Source organism: Neoarius graeffei, chromosome 9 (assembly GCF_027579695.1).
Source record: "Neoarius graeffei isolate fNeoGra1 chromosome 9, fNeoGra1.pri, whole genome shotgun sequence".
Lineage (NCBI taxonomy): Eukaryota > Metazoa > Chordata > Actinopteri > Siluriformes > Ariidae > Neoarius > Neoarius graeffei.
Genome location: NC_083577.1, coordinates 86405854 through 86424974, shown reverse-complemented (window position 1 = coordinate 86424974; position 19121 = coordinate 86405854). Strand labels below are relative to the sequence as shown.

General features: G+C 42.2%; 1 protein-coding gene across 4 annotated transcripts in view; it reads left to right on the top strand.

The window, feature by feature from the left end:
• dip2a (disco-interacting protein 2 homolog A) overlaps nucleotides 1-19121 on the top strand; it is a 333910-nt gene that overhangs the window by 293945 nt on the left and 20844 nt on the right. For 2 of the 4 annotated variants that reach the window (XM_060930430.1, XM_060930428.1), the window contains 6 exons: nucleotides 204-313; nucleotides 3375-3505; nucleotides 5519-5687; nucleotides 7504-7674; nucleotides 8060-8089; nucleotides 18892-18953. In XM_060930430.1, coding sequence (XP_060786413.1) covers nucleotides 204-313; nucleotides 3375-3505; nucleotides 5519-5687; nucleotides 7504-7674; nucleotides 8060-8089; nucleotides 18892-18953 — 673 coding nt within the window. The remainder of the gene's footprint in view (nucleotides 1-203; nucleotides 314-3374; nucleotides 3506-5518; nucleotides 5688-7503; nucleotides 7675-8059; nucleotides 8090-18891; nucleotides 18954-19121) is intronic. The other 2 variants (XR_009655398.1, XM_060930429.1) reach the window with 2 other exon arrangements.

Sequence of the window (19121 nt, the reverse complement as noted above, 5' to 3'; positions counted from 1 at the left end):
ATATGCCCTTTAAGTCATGAAGAGTACTTTAATTAATAAAAATAAAGAATTGAATTAGAAGGTGTGTTCAGACTTTTGTCTGGTGCTGTAAATACATGGACGTATTCCATACAAGTTGTTTGTAAGGATAGATCTGATTTCATTAATAGTTGAAAGTGATAGTAATCATGCAGTAATGATGATGTTCATTCTTGTGGTTTCAGATGATCTGCCCAGGAAGAAACTCCCACAGATCTACAAGCCGCCGACGCCGGAGATGCTCGCGTACCTGGACTTCAGTGTGTCCACTACAGGCATACTTGCTGGAGTGAAGGTACTGTACATCCATCACAAAGCTAGTACACTGCAACCCTGCTATAAAGAACTCCTTGGGTGACGTCCAAATAGTTTGTTATACCGAAAAGTTCGTAATACTGAAATGGACTCACTTATCACACCAAACCAGCGTTGTGGTCGAGTCACTAAACCTCGAGTCCGAGTCCAGTCTCGAGTCCCCAGTGTTCAAGTCCGAATCAAGAAAGAAAATTTGGACTCGAGTCCGAGAACAAGACTCTATCCGCACCATGTGACGGTGTCTGTTGCTGCCTTTCTGTGAAAGCGTCTCTGCTACTGTGTTGGACTAAAGTTACTGCTCAACTGCCCCATTTTAGTTAATAGGCTGTAGATAAAAAGCTTGTTCATTGCTCAGCAAGCCCCGCCCACTATCAACACAGAAATGAACATATCGATTTCGAGTCGGGTCCAGTATTGATCCGAGTCGAGTCCGAGTCCAAGACTCCAACCGCACCATGTGACGGTGTCTGTTTCAGCGCCATTAACATTAGTTTGTTCCTGACCATGCCGTATGAACAGGTGAATGTGCTTCTCTTTATCAGGGAGTGTGAAGTATTCTGTCAGAGATGGTTGGGAGACGGATGTAAGTGCAGAAGGTGTGTTTATTAATACAAGTGAAGACGGCAAACAATCCAGAACGGCAGGCAAAATCGTAAAACGGTGAAACAGGCGATAGGTCAAGCGAGGCACAAACAGGCTATCGTAGACTCGGCAGAATCAAAGACGAGGAACAGGAAATCAGGGATCAGGAAACCAAACAAGGAAATAAGGCTCAGCAATATATCAGCAACACGACTCAATACTTCGCAAAGTAAGTGTGTTTTCACGGTTTTTATATCGGCGCACTGATTGCGCCTTAATCCTGTGCAGGTGCGAGTCGTTTACGGCGCGCGTGAGAGTCCGCTTGGAACACACACACTGTACAGAGCGTGACCGAGAGTCTATCTGACGCACGTGCCAAGGCATGCAGGTGTGACACTCTTGCACAAAATTAGTTCAAAAATTAATGTAGATATAAATATCTTATGCCAAATTATTATGGCATGTGACAAAAAATAAAGAAAAAATCCGTGTCCTCGTCTCCAATTTACGAGTCGTAATGCAGTAAATGCACAAGTCTGAGTCATCAGTGCTCAAGTCCAGGTCGAGTCATGTGTCCTTAAGATTAGGGCACGATTCGGACTCGAGTACTACAAGCCTGCATCAAACACTCATGTGATATGCTAAATCTTATGCACATTCTCCTCATCATGAATTTCTCCTTCCGAGTCAGTCAGTGCGTTTACATGCACATCCAAATCGAGCTACTGTCGGTAATCGAGCTAAGGGTCCCAGCAGGGGTGCCAGAGAAATCCAATCCTACATGCACACAAGGAAATCGAGCTATTGTGTGAGGTACATTGTGCACCTGAGTCACAGGTGGCGCTACACACCCCATCGTGTTGGTACACTTCCGGTTGTCGTCATGAAGAAGAGCTATTCAAGAGTATAAACAAAGTTATCAGTTCTGTGTTCACAAGAAGAACGACGACGAGGACAGCAACATCGAGAGATGTTGTTCCTCCTGACCTCTTCTGCTGCTCGCTACTACTACTGTTGTCATGCCGACCGAGGCTGTTGTGTTTCCCGCTTGTGGTCTCGTCACTCATCACTTCCGGAAGGGTCAGTGCTGAAGTAAGTAGCTCGACTACGTAGCTCGATAGGGTTTACATGCACTAAGTAGCTCGGCTACAATCGCATAATCTAGGTCGCGTAGCTCGATTACGAGAAATCCAGTTCGGTCCGATTTCAGCCAAGCTAAGGTGTTTCCATGGCATTTAGAACTTCGAGTTCAGTCGAGCTACGGCAGAAATTCGATTTTCTCTATGTGCATGTAAACGCACTGACTGTCGCAGTTCACTGACTGAGTTAAAGGATCACGAATGGAGGTGATGATGATGATGATGATTTCTTTGCCTGTTATGGAAATTGCTGGCGTTAACAGTGTATCATTGTCGATGTCCACACACTGACTCGCTCTGTTTTCTAAATATTCACCATTCTGTTCATTCATGTGTTACGAATCACCGATGATGTCATTTATGTCACGCTGTGGGGCGGGGCAGGGCTGGGTTAAGCAGGGGGGGTATAAAAATTCCACCAGTGTGCTTTAACTAGGTGTTAAGTTTCGCAGTATCAGCACTCATTTCGTCCTTTTATCGATCCGTTGACCAGCGTTCGTTTTATGACGCGGGCCTTCATTTTATGGCGTTAACACGTATTATTAACTTGAATGCGGACTTGATTACTTATAGTTTGTCTCTGGTGGGAAGAGGAGTGCATGGCTCAGTGTGAATGATAGATGTAATTGCCGGAAGAGTGTTTATTTACAAACAGTTCAAATACGTAATACAAAGGCAGGGTCATGAAATGGGCACTGGTCACGCGAGGCACAAACAGAAACAGAAGGGCGGAGGCAAAGACAAAAAGCAGAGTCCAAATACACAAAACAAAGACAAAACCAGAAAGGCAATACACAGATACGAGGCTTGGTAATGTGAGACACTCGGTACAGCGTGTATACTTCACCAAGTCTGTGTGTTTAGAGAGTCTGTATAAGCATGCGCTGTGATTGCGCTCTAATCTGGAACAGGTGCATGGTACAGTCATTAGTCCTAATGGTGCTGCGCACATGCTATGAGTGCAAATACGTGTGGATGTGATGCAGTGATTTTTTTTTTTTGAAGATGCTAACTCATTGTTATTAAAGGCAGGGGGCACAGACTTAGTTTGTTATATGTGTACGTTCGTAGTAAAAGACTTTGTTATAGCGGGGTTGCAGTGTATAAATATCCCTGTAGTGAAATTACAGGGTACTGTGGGTGCTGAATGGGCTATAGTAGGTATGGAGTATAGTGTACTGCAGAGTAGTGTGGAAGTTAGAGCATGCATATAGAGATTGTTGACACTGTGGCATGTTTTATATCTAGTGTTTAGGACACAGGAAGCCTCCGTACAGTAAATCTAAACTCTCCTACTCTCTTGTGTCGTTTTTCTCACAGATGTCTCATGCTGCTACCAGTGCCTTGTGTCGCTCCATAAAGCTGCAGTGTGAGTTGTACCCTTCACGACAGATCGCCATCTGCTTGGACCCTTACTGTGGCCTCGGCTTCGCTCTCTGGTGCCTCTGCAGGTCAGGATTGGATCAACACTTAGAACACTGAGAAATTGCACAAAGACTTTCTTACAACCCCAATTCCAAAAAAGCTGGGATGCTGTGTAAACTGGAAATAAAAACAGAATACACATATTAAATGCACATATTAAAACTGCATGTCTCTGTAGTAAAAGAGTCCGGGTGCTAAACTGGCCTGCTTGCAGTCCAGACCTGTCTCCCATTTAAAACATTTGGCGCATTATGAAGCAGAAAATACGTCAAAGGAGACCCGAACTGTTGAGCAACTGAAATTTAATATCAGGCAAGAATGGGATGACGTTTCTCTTTCATGCAATTAAAGACTGAAAAAGTTGTGTAATGCAAAAAACAAACAAACAAAACCACATTTAGTTAATTGGCAACAGGTCAGTAAGATGATTGGGTATAAAAAGAGCATCCCAGAGAGGCGGAGTGTCTCAGAAGTAAAGATGGGGAGGGGTTCACCGCTCTGTGAAAGACTGCATGAGCAAACAGTGCAACAATTTAAGAATAACGTTCTTCAATGTAAAACTGCAAAGAATTTGTGGATCACATCATCTATGGTCCATAATATCATTAAAAGATTCAGAGAATCTGGAGAAATCTCTGTATGCAAGGGACAAGGCTTTGGCCTTCTGCTTTCTGCACATATTAAAACTGCATGGCTCCACAGTAAAAGAGTCTGGGTGCTAAACTGGCCTGCCTGCAGTCCAGACCTGTCTCCCATTTAAAACATTTGGTGCATTATGAAGCACAAAATACGACAAAGGAGACCCCGAACTGTTGAGCAACTGAAATTATAAATTATCAGGCAAGAATGGGACAACGTTTCTCTTTCAAAACTACAGCAATTGGTCTCCTCAGTTCCCAAACATTTACAGAGTGTTGTTATAAGTAGAAGTGATGAAACACAGTAGTAAACACACCCCCATCCCAACTTTTCTGAAACGTGTTGCTGACATCAGGTTCAAAATGAGCAGATATTTTTCAAAAAATAATAAAATTTCTCAGTTTCAACATCCGATACGTTGTCTTTGTATTATTTTCAATGAAATATACAGCTTCTATGTTTTACAAATCTTCACATTCTGTTTTCATTTATGTTTTACACAGTGTCCCAACTTTTTTTGGAATTGAGGTTGTAGGAAAAGACACAGAAAACGTTGACACCGTTGAGAAGTGGTGGTGGAGGGAGGGGACTATTTTACTCTGATTTTCTCTGTAAACACTGACAGCTCAGAAACACCCAGGATTTGCTCGTGTTGCTGTGATTGATAGGGGAGAGAGAGAGAGAATAGTTCGTCACTGGGAGCATCCCAGAGTCCAAGACACTTGGGGCCACAGAGTCTCGAGCTCCGGATGGTAGAGGGATTGCTCTTCTGTTGTGCCATTTGAGAGTCCGTGTTTTATTTTTTTAAATAGAATAACGAGTTAACTATTCCCCTGGATCTGATTTTGGGGAAAACTAGAGAACTGGAAATGGGTGAAGAGTTCTACAGTTTCAACTGTGATGGGAGATTAAATGGTAAATTAAGTAAAAGATGTTTATAAAAGTTTAAAATGCCCATGCTCAAATTGATCTCATCTCATCATCTCTAGCTGCTTTATCTTGTTCTGCAGGGTCGCAGGCAAGCTGGAGCCTATCCCAGCTGACTACGGGCGAAAGGCGGGGTACACCCTGGACAAGTCGCCAGGTCATCACAGGGCTGACACATAGACACAGACAACCATTCACACTCACATTCACACCTACGCTCAATTTAGAGTCACCAGTTAACCTAACCTGCATGTCTTTGGACTGTGGGGGAAACCGGAGCACCCGGAGGAAACCCACGCGGACACGGGGAGAACATGCAAACTCCGCACAGAAAGGCTCTCGCCGGCCACGGGGCTCGAACCCGGACCTTCTTGCTGTGAGGCGACAGCACTAACCACTACGCCACCGTGCCGCCTAGTAATAATATTATTTTGGATAATGTTCTAAACTGCTCTGTGTGTGTGTGTTTGCAGTGTATACTCGGGGCACCAGTCTGTTCTAGTCCCTCCTCTGGAGTTGGAGAGTAACGTGTCAGTGTGGCTCTCGGCTGTGAGTCAGTATAAAGTACGTGTCACTTTCTGCTCTTACTCAGTGATGGAGATGTGCACTAAAGGCCTGGGCTCTCAGACTGAAGCTCTGCGGGTCAGTATACCTCTCTCTCTCTCTATCACTATCTCTTTCTTGCGCACACACACACACACACACACTCACTCTTCCTTCTTGTCTTTTGCTTGGAAATTAAAACAACTCAAGAAGGTTAATGGCTGTCATCAAGGACTGATAGTTTTGATCTGATATCATTAGTAATTAGAAAAGTGTGTATTGATTGACAGTGTGAAATTATTATTATTATTATTATTATTATTATTATTATTATTATTATTATTATACCAGGCTGCATATAGACTCCATGGATCTGATTTTTTCAGGTTTTTCAAGTGTAGGTCATAAAAAGAATTTTCCCGACACCCAATTATTTTTGTTTAGTGACCGAAAGCTACTGAATTTGAATCACAGACTTCCAATTTTATTATTTTTTAAAAATAGAACAATTAATGAATTTATCTCCACCTGGCCCTAAATTCTCCGCTATTTTTTCCTGCTTCACCATGACCCAATACAAGATACTACATCATGCATCACGTGGTGGGCTTTCCCCGTTCACGCAAGGCATTGTGGGATACAGATTTGAAACAGGAGAGAAAAATGGAGGACGTGAGTGTGCGAATGAAACGTGAAAGACCGACTACAGTAACGGAAAGAAAGCGAGAAGAAAAGACGTTATGTTATATACGAAGGAAAGGAAGTGCAGGACCAAACTAATAAATATGGGCGCTCAGCGAGCACCTCGGTGTGATCAGCTGTTCGTTTAGCGACAGAATGATGGAACTGTCAGTGCACGCTCAAAGGGAAACCTGTAGATGGCAGTAATGCAACACTGTGGATGCCAGCTGCTGTAAAACCCAAAAGAAGAAGAAGAAGGTAAACCTGCGCATGCGCACACGGACTTCCTCTGTCTGCTTGACTGCGCGAAGCGAGCGATTTCATGCACATTATTTGCTTTAATCCCCTCAAATTAAATAACTTCCCAGCCACAGAATGGCCTGATATTTTGTGAGATATTACAGAAATAAACAGATATCACAATCACCACATTTCAGACGGAACTAAATTTCACCGATTTTATGAAATCGAAAGGCCGTCTAGCTTTGAGAATTACTTAGATATATTTGAGCCACATTATAGAACATGTAATTACAGTATGACCCCAACAATTACAATTTCATTTATTTACACAAACAGGATTACAACAGGAATTCATACTTTATTAGAACTGCAGAACGATGGAACTCGTTGCCAGTCAATACACTTAGTTTGTTTAGGATCAGCCTAATTAATATTTATGTATCAAAACGAGGCACGTACAGTCCTCCAGGCTAGAAATTAATCAGATGTCTTATATTTAAGTAAATATAGATGCCATATAGCTCATATTTCTATTTGTAAGTGCAACACTGTGAATGTGTAACCTACTGCACATTGGTGCTTCCTTACATTTTCTCAGTGCGATAACTTACCTTAACTACTTATGAATATTTTTGTGTTTCTGTAGTTTTGGATGGTATATCTTCTCCTTTTAATAAGTAGGGGTTAGGTTACAATTGGAATGAAAGTTCTGTTCCTTTCCCCCGTCACATCGCTCGATTTAGCTTTTCTTTGTTAGATGTACGTGACCATTTATGGTATCTTAGCTTCTCAGTATCTTATTGTAAATTTGTGACAAAGCCATTAACTAACATTATAATAAGTACACAAAAAAACAAAGATATAATGTTTAAAAAGAATTGATAGACAGAATAAATGAAATGAAGTCAAGCCACCTTGACTTATTGCTGCTAGATATTTCCGGTTATATTTTATTAACTCTTTATTTACCCTCCTGTCTGCATGTCATCAGTTACGAAACATCAACCTGTCATGCGTGCGCACCTGCATGGTGGTGGCCGAGGAGAGACCGCGCATCGCTCTCACTCAGTCTTTCTCCAAGATCTTTAAGGACCTGGGTCTCTCGCCTCGAGCTGTCAGCACCACCTTCGGCTGCAGAGTCAACGTGGCCGTCTGCCTTCAGGTGAGGAGGGGCGCCTTTACTTTCACATTGAGTTATTTCATACTAAATGGTTTGAATCGTGTTTTTAATCAAAACGAACATACTTAAAAGTGAAACCTGTGAATGTTAAAGGAAATCTGAAGTTATGAGGAAAATCTGAGGATGTTGAATGGCTGATAATCAAAAATGTAATTTTATTATTTATTTTAATTATAATTCAGAATATGCATGTGTTGAATGTGCTGTAAATGAAATTAGTGATTGATTTCTCAGCATCATGTCTGTGTTCTCATTTTTTTTTCTTCTTTTTTTTTCCCTTATAATGTGTGTCTTGTGGGGTTTTGTGTGTGTTTACCGTATGGGTTGTGTGTGTGTGTGTGTGTGTGTATCCATCCCACTCCGTCAGCCCAACAGACTGGGCAACCTGGCTGATCAGGTACAGTGTGTAGAAGGGAAGCGTGTACACAGTCTGCTTTGTGTGTGTGTGTGTGTGTGTGTGTGTGTGTGTGTGTGTGTGTGTGTGTATTTCTGAATAGCTTATCTGCATGCCATAGAAAGCTGCTTTAACGCCATCTGTGATTTAGTACAGTCCTTGTTTACTTGTTATCTCTGATGTCTTGTTTTAATCTGTGTAGTTTTATTATTTAATTATTTATTACTTCCATTTTTTTCCCAATTATAGATTGTTTTTACGGAAAAAAAAATGTTTAAAACATTTCTCGATTCACTTGTACAGATTTCTTACAAATTCTTGATGAGTAAAAAACAAAAGTGATGCTGATTTGATAAATCCTGATGGGTTATGACTTAAAGGTGACATATTGTACCCCTTTTACACAACTTGACACAGTTCCCTGAAGTCTTACGCTACGTTCACACTGCAAGGCTTAATGCTCAATTCCGATTTTTTTTGTGAAATCCGATTTTTTTGTGAGGTCGTTCACATTAACAAATATATGTGACTTGTATGTGATCCTCAGAATGAACGAAAAGCGACCTAAAAGTGTTCCGCATGCGCATTGCAGGATACGACGACGTCACACGCAGTGAGCATGGCCAGTGTTTACGGAAGTAAAACCGCCCGGTTGCGGTATGACTCATCCAATCTAGCTTGAATAGCTGCATCCCCCCAAATGGAAATCAGCTCCCTAACCTCTGCGTCCTTCCATTGAGAAGATTCAGAACCTTCACAGCCCGAAGCGTCCCTCGCACTGATGTCATGCGCAGGGGCGCAGATACGTTTTTTGAACTGGGAGGGACAAAAAACTGGGGGGGGGGGACAAAGCTGCCAGCAAACCAACCCCAACCCCGATATGCCTGTCAAACTTGTTGTTAGTAACCATAGCAACCAAGCTCGAGCTCGCAACCTGTGCAGTCTGCGCAGCTCAACCAACCGAATATCAGTCTTTGTTTTGTTTTATGTGAGTTGTTGCAACTATGTATGTACTGCTGTGCACCTCAATAAACCGAATGGTAATTAGTCTTTTGATTTTTCCGTGAGGTTTGCCTTATACAAAGAAAGACAGCATAGACGTTTTTTCCTCCCTATAAGTGGGGGGGACCGAACGAGGTGAATTTAAATATGACTCGTCCCACCCTCTATCTGCGCCCGTGATTATGCGCCATGTTGTTGTAACTTTTTTGAGAGACCCGCCGCCTACTTCAGCGCAGAATAGTGACGTTTGTGGCTTGTTGATGATGTTTAAGTCGGATGAATGCGACCTGGCGGTTCAGACTGAAGTCGCATATGAAAAGAGCGGATAGGAATCGGAATTAGCACCACATATCCAAACGGCCTGGGTCGGATTTGAAAAAATCGGATCTGTGTCGTTCATATTGTCAATAAAAGATCGGATACAGGTCACATATGGGCGAAAAGATCGGATTTGAGTCACTTCAGCCTGCAGTGTGAACGTAGCCTTAGGCCCTGTCCACACGGCAACGGATTCAGGTGAATCCGATAAAATTTTTTAGCGTTTCGGCCTGGCGTCCACACGGCACCGGTGTTTTGGGTGCCCCAAAACAATATTTTTTGAGAACGGTTTCCAGACTGGAAAAATCTGGCAACGGCGCCATTGCAAAGTCGTCTGGATGAGTAGAACGGATTTGTTTACGATGACATGACTAGAAGAAGGGGTTTATGCGCATGCGTCCTACTTCTTCTATTGTTCTGGTGTCTCCGATGGGACCGTCTTACAGCGCACGTAGAGGTGTGGCATGTGTATTGCATCGTTTTCAGCAAGCGTTGCGTTGCCATATGTACCTGATATTTTACTGATCCGTTGCCCATGTGAACGTGATTTTTTTTTTTTTTTTTTTTTTACCCGCTAAAAAAAAAATCTCGTTGCCGTTGTCGTGTGGATGTAGCCTTAATGAAATGTCTGTGATATGCTTTGGTCAAAATACCACAAGGACAAAGCATCACAGCTCCTTTTCACCCTGTCTATTCTTGGGTTTCATCCGCCTCATTAGTTATTCAAAACTTTAGCTGGTGGTCGACCAAAGCTCAGCTGACAAAGCGTTTGTACAGAGAAGGTGCATCGCTCGCATGAAAAATGCCTTACGCTTGCGTTGTTTTAAGTTGTTCGAATCGATCAAACCGTGAAACTGATAAAAGTTTCTTCAGGGTTCCCCGTGAACTAATAAAAAAGGGTGAACGAACACAGGATTTCACACAAAGACGTGGAGAAAGGCGGCTTTTCAGTGAACCGCTGACTGAAATCGAAGGGAGCCGAGTCGAAGCGTGCTCGAGTTTGCAGTGATCACTTGGTGAAAGGTTTGCATTTCCCTCTCAGCTCTGGCCTTAGTGTTTTCCAAGTACTTTTCTTGCTATGTTGTTATTTTACGGTACTTTTTTTAGTCACGAAGCGCTAAAGTCCCCAGCTGTTTCTTTGTTTCCTCCTCACAAAGTCCATATGCATGAAGGTCGCGACAAAATTCTTCCCCAGCCGTACAGTTACAATGCGCCGCGATCACTTCTTCTCCGTCTTGTGTAACTAAGATCCAGGTCTTTAAAGGGGTTTCTGATGATCTTTGTGAATGATTTAGCTGAGAGATAAGAGCCAACACAGGTGAGAATCAGCCAACTGTTGTTCGTTTACACTTCAACTTGCAGCGCTTCATTGTAAAGACGTGAACGAAAAGCTTAAAAAAAAATCCTTCCACGGGCAAAAACAATCCAGGATTCATTGGGCAGTGACTTGATCCCGAGGTCCTTTACCCAGCTACATACAAAAAAGTTGTAAGCCTCCATACTCTTCCACGCTTTCATCTGTTCTGCGGTGTAGAAGGACGTCTGCAACACCAGATAGTTCGAGATGTCGGGGAACTCGGCTGAAGGGTAGTTTTCCAGATCGTATGACAAATCCTTCTTTCCCAGACTGTAGCGGTCGATTCCATTGCACACAGCAATCTTCTGAATATATCTAAAGCCAGCAGTGGCTTCTAGATTACGAGCGTACTCTGATAAGTTATCTCTAGTTGTTTGCACTACGGCAGCCGTTTTGGTTTGCTAGACCACCAGCTATTTTACCGGAAGTGAAATCGCTAAGAAAAGTCACGTGACTGAAACCCAAGAATACAACCCTGTTCCTTTAAATGATAATGAGCTTCTGCTCACTTCAAACACGAGTGGAGATACTCAAGCCACGAGTGGAGATACTCAGATGAGGGGGCGGGATTATTCTAATGAGCTCCACTTGTGACATAGAAAGAGGAGACAAATCTGAACAGCTTGTTGTTGTTGAAGCTCATGTTTTCTGAAACAGGAGCCCAAAAGAAACTGACTGGGTGTCTTCTTTCAGAGTTTATGGGCTGTTAGGCTCCAGATACCCAAATGTATGTACACAAGCCCTGAAAATGTGAGGTTTTCATAATATGTCCCCTTTAAATCGAGACCGTGTTCTTCGTAAGAGCTGCCATGAGTTGTGCTGTTAATCTGTTCGTCTTGGCAGCAGTTTGAAATATCCTCGGTCTTAAAACATTCTCTAAAATCTCAGATTTCCCCTGACACAAAGTGCAGTGGACTTCAGGACACAGTACAACTTACTGTAATGCCGAAAAATGAACGAACACAAAACCATTCGATCCGAACACTTTTATAAGTCATGGAGGTATCATCCTGTACATTTTCTCTTTTTTATACAGTAGCAAAGTGGCAGACTGTCACAGTAATGTGTAAATTTATCCCAGCATTAAGCCGTGCCATTTAAAGGTACACTGTAAGGCCAAAATTTTGTGGACACCTTGCCATTATACTCGTATGTGCTTTTTATTAGCTCATCTGGCTGCAGGCCAGGCTGGATCAACTTATGCGATCACGCGTCATCCATCCGTCATCGTCGTCCGTCCACAATTTACAAAAATCGCTATTCCTTCTACAGGATTGATTGGATTTCAATCAAACTCGCAGACAATGTTCCTCAGGTTGGTGTGCATAAAAGTTGTCAAGATGGCACCACCTGTCATATTTACGATTTTATGGGCGTCTGATATTTTTGGGTGACTCGTCACACCAAACACTACTCTTCGTAAACCGCTGGAATGTTTTCCCTGAAACTCACCCAGAAGACTCTAAAGACATATTCCAACAGGAATTGATCACCAGGTGGCGCCACCTGTCATGGATGCTCCTACACAGGGGTCATATGCATCCATCCATCAATCCATCCATCCATCCATTCATTTTCTTCTGTTTATCCGAAGTCAGGTCATGGTGGCAGCAGGGTATTCCAGTTGTCCCTCTCTCCAGCAGGCGTTCCTCTTTCCAGTTCCTCCTGGGGGATCCCAAGACACTCTCAGGCCAGATGTGAGATATAATCTCTCCAGCATGTTCTGGGTCTACCCTGAGGTCTCCTCCCAGTTGGACGTGCCTGGAAAACCTCAAAAAGGAAGGCACTTGGGAGGCAACCAAATCAGATGCCTGAACTATCTCAGCTGACTCCTTTCGACATGAAGGAGCAGCGGCTCGACTCAGAGATCCCTTCGGATGTCTGAGCTCCTCACCCTATCTCTAAGGCTGAGCCTAGCCACCCTACGGAGAAAGCTCAATTCAGCCGCCTGTATCCGTGATCTCATCCTTTTGGTCACTACCCAAAGACCATAGGTGAGGGTTGGAACATAGATTGACTGGTAAATTGAAAGCTTTGCCTTCTGGCTCAGCTCCCTCTTCACCACAACGGACTGGTACAACGCCCCCATTTAATGTTACTGCTGACGCCGCCCCAATCTGCCTGTCCATCTCACGCTCCATTTTACCATCACTCATGAACAAGACCCCAAGATAGTTGAACTCCTTCACTTGGGGCAGTAACCCATTCCCAACCTGGAGGGATTGGGAATTTCATGAAAGTCGTTATTCCTCCCACAGGATTCCCACAGGACTGATCAGATATCAAACTCACACACAGCAACAGGTATGAGCTCCAGCCTCATTGAGGCTATTTTTGAACGTTCCATTCTAGTTGTGATAACCTCCAGTGTTCTGGAAAGGCTTTCTACTATATTTTTGGGTGTGGCTGTGGGGATTTGTGTTCATTCAAGAACACAAGGGCATTAGTGAGATCAGACACTGATGTTGAGTGAAGAGGCCTGGGGTGCAGTTGGTGTTCCAGTTCATCCCAAAGGTGTTCAGTGGGGTTGAGGTCAGGGCTCTGGACAGGACACTCGAGTTTTTTCACTCCATCTTTGGTAAACCGTTTCTTCATTTAGCTCGTTTGTGCATTGTCATGTAGATGGCCACAAACTTTTGTCCATATAGTGTATGAGTCTGTTAAGGGGAAGTGATTTTACCTTGGGTTAAGTGAGACTCTAGTCGAGCCCTGCTTATGGCCTGTACTATCAATCACTGATTGTAATAGTGCTTGGGCTGCTTATAAAGCATTTTTTTTTTTTTTGTTCATGCTGCAGTCTTTTATTTTCCTAACCTTGTGTTCAAATACTGTTTATAACATGCCCTCATCGACTGCCAACTTACTGTGTATTTGCTACATCACACAAGTAGGGTTGTCCCATACAGTATCCTCCACAATTATTGGCACCCTTTGTAAAGATCAATAAAAAGGGTTAGAAAAATGTTTTGTTTTGTTTTTTGTTGAAAATAATTATTTCTTAATTATTTGTTATTCATAGTTCATAATTATTTGAGGGATTTGTTTTCTCTGAATACATTTATTTCAATTAAAGGTTGGATTTTTCTCATTTTTTCAGTGTGAGATAAAGCAACTTCTTCACCAAAAGGTGGATTTTTTTTCTAACCCTTTTTTTAAGCATATCTTTACAAGGCATGCCAATAATCGTACAGGGCGCTGTATGTATAAGAAGACAGACCCTGCTGTTTTATGAAAATAACCTACGCCAGCGTTGTGTGATATATTAGCACACAGAAGTGGAATATTTTCATTTATTCTATCCACATTCTCTCAATATGAGCAGCCACGCACTCTAATTGGCTACTCTAGTACTAGGATATCAGCTAATATAAAGTGAGTAGAGAAAAACAGAATGGCGGTTTTGTTATCAAGTATTTAAAAGAAATAGAAATAGCTAAAAGAATATAGTCCCCCCCCCCGGTATCTCCTGTTCCACACTCCAGCCCAGTCGGTGGTGGTAATGCACCTTTTAGTTGGTTTCCAACGACCAAAAAAATTAAAAAAAAACCTAAAGAAGAAAAACAAAATGGTGGAGCGTGTTGCTGAACCAACCGAGGACGAACTAAAAACTCAAAAACAAAATCCAAAAAAAAAAAAGCAACAAACTATGGAATGAAAGTATTTGATGGTAAGAACATATATTTTTTTATTTTTCAAGAATTATTATTATTATTATTATTATCACATTTTTCACAAATTGCTCGTCATTTCGCTGGTTTGTTTACATTCTAAGCTGAAATTATTTTGTTGGACGTTTTGTATAAAGTTTTTATTTATCGAATTTGCAAAACATAAAAATATAAATGCTGTGTTTCTCAAAATCCAGTGAATGTGGATCGAATAAAACAGTTATTCCACTCAATCTCGTCGTACATGGCCTAAAATGCAACTTCAATATGAGACTTAAGTTAGATCATGGTAGTGTGTGTATGATCCAAACCCGATCGGCCGCAGTGAACCGGGTGATGAATGATTGGATGGCCTGATTTTCACAGACCTACCGTAGTTATGGCATTAACACTCACTGGCCACTTTATTAGGAACACCCATCCATCCACCTGCGGTACTGTTTGATGCAGTTCTTTAATCAGCCGATCCCTTGACATCAAATCACGCAGACACAAATCAAGAGCTTCAGTTAATGTTCACAATGTTCAAACATCAGAATGGGAAAAATTATGATCTCACAGTGAAGTGTGACTTTCTTTCTTTCACTGTGTCGGTTTGAGCCAGATGGACTGGTGGTTTGAGTATTTCAGAAACTGCTGATCTCCTCCTGGGGTTTTCACACACAACACTCTCGAGAGTTTACACAGAATGGTGCAGAAAACTAAAAACACTGAGTGAGTGAGCAACAGTTCTGTGCATGGAAACAAACGCCTTGTTGATGAGAGGTCAGAGGAAAATGACCAGATTCATGGTTCGAGCTTTTTTGCCAGGAAGGATTTGAAGGATTCCATAATGTGACAAACGCCAAATTTGAAAAATTGAAACTCCCGCCACCAAACCATCAGCAATTATCATGTCTTACTCGTATCATATTCAGTTTTCACCAAAACGCGATATCTGCCATTGATTTACACACTGCATTACGGCCTTTCAGGGCGGCACGGTGGTGTAGTGGTTCGCACTGTCGCCTCACAGCAAGAAGGTCCGGGTTCGAGCCCCGTGGCCGGCGAGGGCCTTTCTGTGCGGAGTTTGCATGTTCTCCCCGTGTCCGCGTGGGTTTCCTCCGGGTGCTCCGGTTTCCCCCACAGTCCAAAGACATGCAGGTTAGGTTAACTGGTGACTCTAAATTGACCGTAGGTGTGAATGTGAGTGTGAATGGTTGTCTGTGTCTATGTGTCAGCCCTGTGATGACCTGGCGACTTGTCCAGGGTGTACCCCGCCTTTCGCCCGTAGTCAGCTGGGATAGGCTCCAGCTTGCCTGCGACCCTGTAGAACAGGATAAAGCGGCTACAGATAATGAGATGAGATTACAGCCTTTCATTCCAAAACGCAGCAAGCGCCATCACCGATTTTTCTCAAAACCAGACATATCCATTTGGCCAATCAGAGGCCGCCACTGGCGTGAAGTATTCTAAGATGGCTGCACCCATGAAGTAGGAAATCGCTTCATCACTTCTCACATTTATTGGACAATTTCACGCTGAATTATGAATAATTTCGACGGAACAGAGGAGGCAGTGATGGTTTCACCAGTGGGGAAGAAACGTAGGCCGTCAAAAGCAAATCATAATCGAGAACACGTGAAGCAAATGTGGCATTCGGGTGCCGGGAAAATACCAGATGTTGTGCACGCATAAAGCACGTACATGCGTTTTGTCATGCTGATAAACTCACACCGGTTGACGATGCCCATTTTTCAGGATACTAAAGCACATTATATATTCAATTTCAGATATATCTGTCATGAAAGAACACAGTTAAATGCTCTTTAAATAGAAAGGGATGTGTAGCATTTTGGGGGAAAATGCCGTGGCGTGGATATATAGCGACTTGACAAAAAAAAAATTACTTGGTTCAGTTAAAAGCTGTTAATTAGTTCTGGATTTCAGTTTTGAAGTTTATTATCATTAAGGAGTTAGTCAACAAATTTTAAAACAGGATACAGCGGTTTTCCTTTTATCACTTCCCGTAATCAGAAAAAGTGATTTTTCTCGAAACAGTGGAATTGAATCTATAGCATTTTGGAACCAAACTCTCCATATAGTGACTCATAGCAACTCTTTACAACTGTGGTGAGCAGAAAAGCATCTCACCAGAAAAGCAACAGCAGAAGAACACAATGGGTTCCACTCCTGCAGCCAAGAACAGGGATCTTAGAATAAACAAGTTCCTATTAAAGCGGCCAATGAGTGTATTCCACAGTGATTTGCCAGTGATTACAAATTTATTTTATTTTATTTTTTACTGAACAACACGTTCCACTTTTTAACTATTTATATTTACATTTAATGTTCCAGCCTTTCCTGTATTCTCTCTCTTGAGAATGCAATTTGTCATGTGACTAAGAACTCAGAAAGCACAACCTCCTGTATCTTCAAGACATTCCTGTATCGAAAAAAATGCCGAAACCCAAGACTCCTTCCATAAATGTACTATATGAACATACTGCATTAATATAAACGCACCTTCTGAATTCAGCCGAGCTGTGATATAAATAAAAACAGAACAGACAGGAACCGTGATGAAGGAGTCTGTAAGGGGAACGGATTCTCAGATCTTATCAAATCTTATATCTTTAAAATATTAAGCATTCTCCATCCACCAATTTGTGTTGCTTCCATATGGAAACTATATTAGAACACAATGCCTTATGGACAGTATTATAGTCGAGTCACTAAACCTCAAGTCCGAGTCCAGTCTCGAGTCCCCAGTGTTCAAGTCCAAGTCATTAAAGAAAATTTCAAGTTGAGTCCGAGTCGAGTCCGAGTCCAAGACTCCAACCGCACCATGTGACGGTGCCTGTTTCAGCACCATTAACATTAGTTGGCTCCTGAACATGCCGTATGAACAGGTGAATGTGCTTCTCTTTATCAGGGAGTGTGAAGTATTCTGTCAGAGATGGTTGGGAGACGGATGTAAGTGCAGAAGGTGCGTTTATTAATACAAGTGAAGATGGTAAACAATCCAGAACGGCAGGCAAAATCGTAAAACAGTGAAACAGGCGATAGGTCAAGCGAGGCACAAACAGGCTATCGTAGACTCGGCAGAATCACAGACGAGAAACAGGAAATCAGGGATCAGGAAACCAAACAAGGAAATAAGGCTCGGTAATGTATCAGCAACGCAACTCAATACTTCGCAAAGTAAGTGTGTTTTCACAGTTTTTAATCGGTGCTCTGATTGCACCTTAATCCTGTGCAGGTGCGAGTCGTTTACGGCGCACACGCTTGAGTCCGCTTGGTGCGCGCGCTGTCTGGAGCGCGCCCGAGAGTCTATCTGATACACGCACCAAGACGCACAGGTGTGACACTCTTACACAAAATTAGTACAAAAATTAATGTAGATATAAATATCTTATGCCAACTTTTTATAAGAATTTACGAGTCCGAATGCAGTTAATACATGAGTCCGAGTCATCAGTGCTCAAGTCCACATCAAGTCACGAGTCCTTAAAATTAGGGCACGAGTCGGACTCGAGTCTGAGTCCTGGACTCGAGTACTACAAGCCTGCTTATGGATAAGATCTTCTTCTTCTTCTTCTTCTTACCATATACAGTGATGATTGAAGAAACCATCTACCAGTCTTTGAGCTGATAAATTACTGAAACTGCCCTTAAGGTGTTCAAATGGATTCCTTCGAGGGGGAAGTCAATGAGGGCATGGTAAACTGTGTTTGAAAATGTGTAGCCTGAGGGTTTTTTTTGTTGTTGTTTTTGTTTTGTTTTGTTTTTTTTTTGCTAATGCTGCTTTGGGTGTGTAAAAGTACACTAGTCGGTGCTTTTCAATATGCAGATGCCACTAACAAAGCTGTTTTCAAGTAGCAAAAGGTGGAAAAATCATCTGCCTCTTGTGGTCGAGACTGGTATAACCGTCTCCTTTTCTGCGGTATTTTTCCACTTGGTCCTATCAAGGGTAAGGGATAAAAAAAAATCCTGAAAGACCCAATCAGAGTAAAAATAACGTACTATTTGTTAGCCATTTTTATCCCTCTTTTTCTGTGTTACTCTAAACATCTCAATGGTGACACGAAAAACTGAAATGGATGATTTTTTTTTTCCAGTGGGCTGGAAATTATTAAGGTGGAACACATTTAAAACATTTTTTCCACCTTATACGTCATGCTTTTTTCTGGGAAATATTTATTAGGACCCTGAAATTATTTTTTGGGTTTTTTTTTCCCCCAAGCTGATCTTAAAGTGTTATTGGAACATCAATTCATTTGAGAAATTTAATATGTCAGTGTTAAATTCTCCAGTATATTGTTCTGATATACTGTGCTGTAATCAAGTTGAAATTATTGTATTAGATCTGGAAAAAAAACTTCCTCCTGAAGGATGGAAGTCACAGGATCTGGTCCTTCAGATCTTTCTGTCATGGTAACGATTTTACTTGCCAGACTAACTCCACTCGTCCCATGCAGGGTACAGCTGGTCCTGATCCCACCACTGTTTATGTGGACATGAGAGCACTTCGACATGACAGGTGAGTCCTTTAAAAGGTCCAAAACACAAAACCCAGACGAGGTCAAGATGACGCTAAAGTTGAGAAAATGTTGATGTTGGTGTCTTCAATGGATAATGTTGGTTTAGAAAGATGATAATGGGGGTTCATGAAGGGGTTTGATGGCGTTTGATAGATAACAGTTTATCA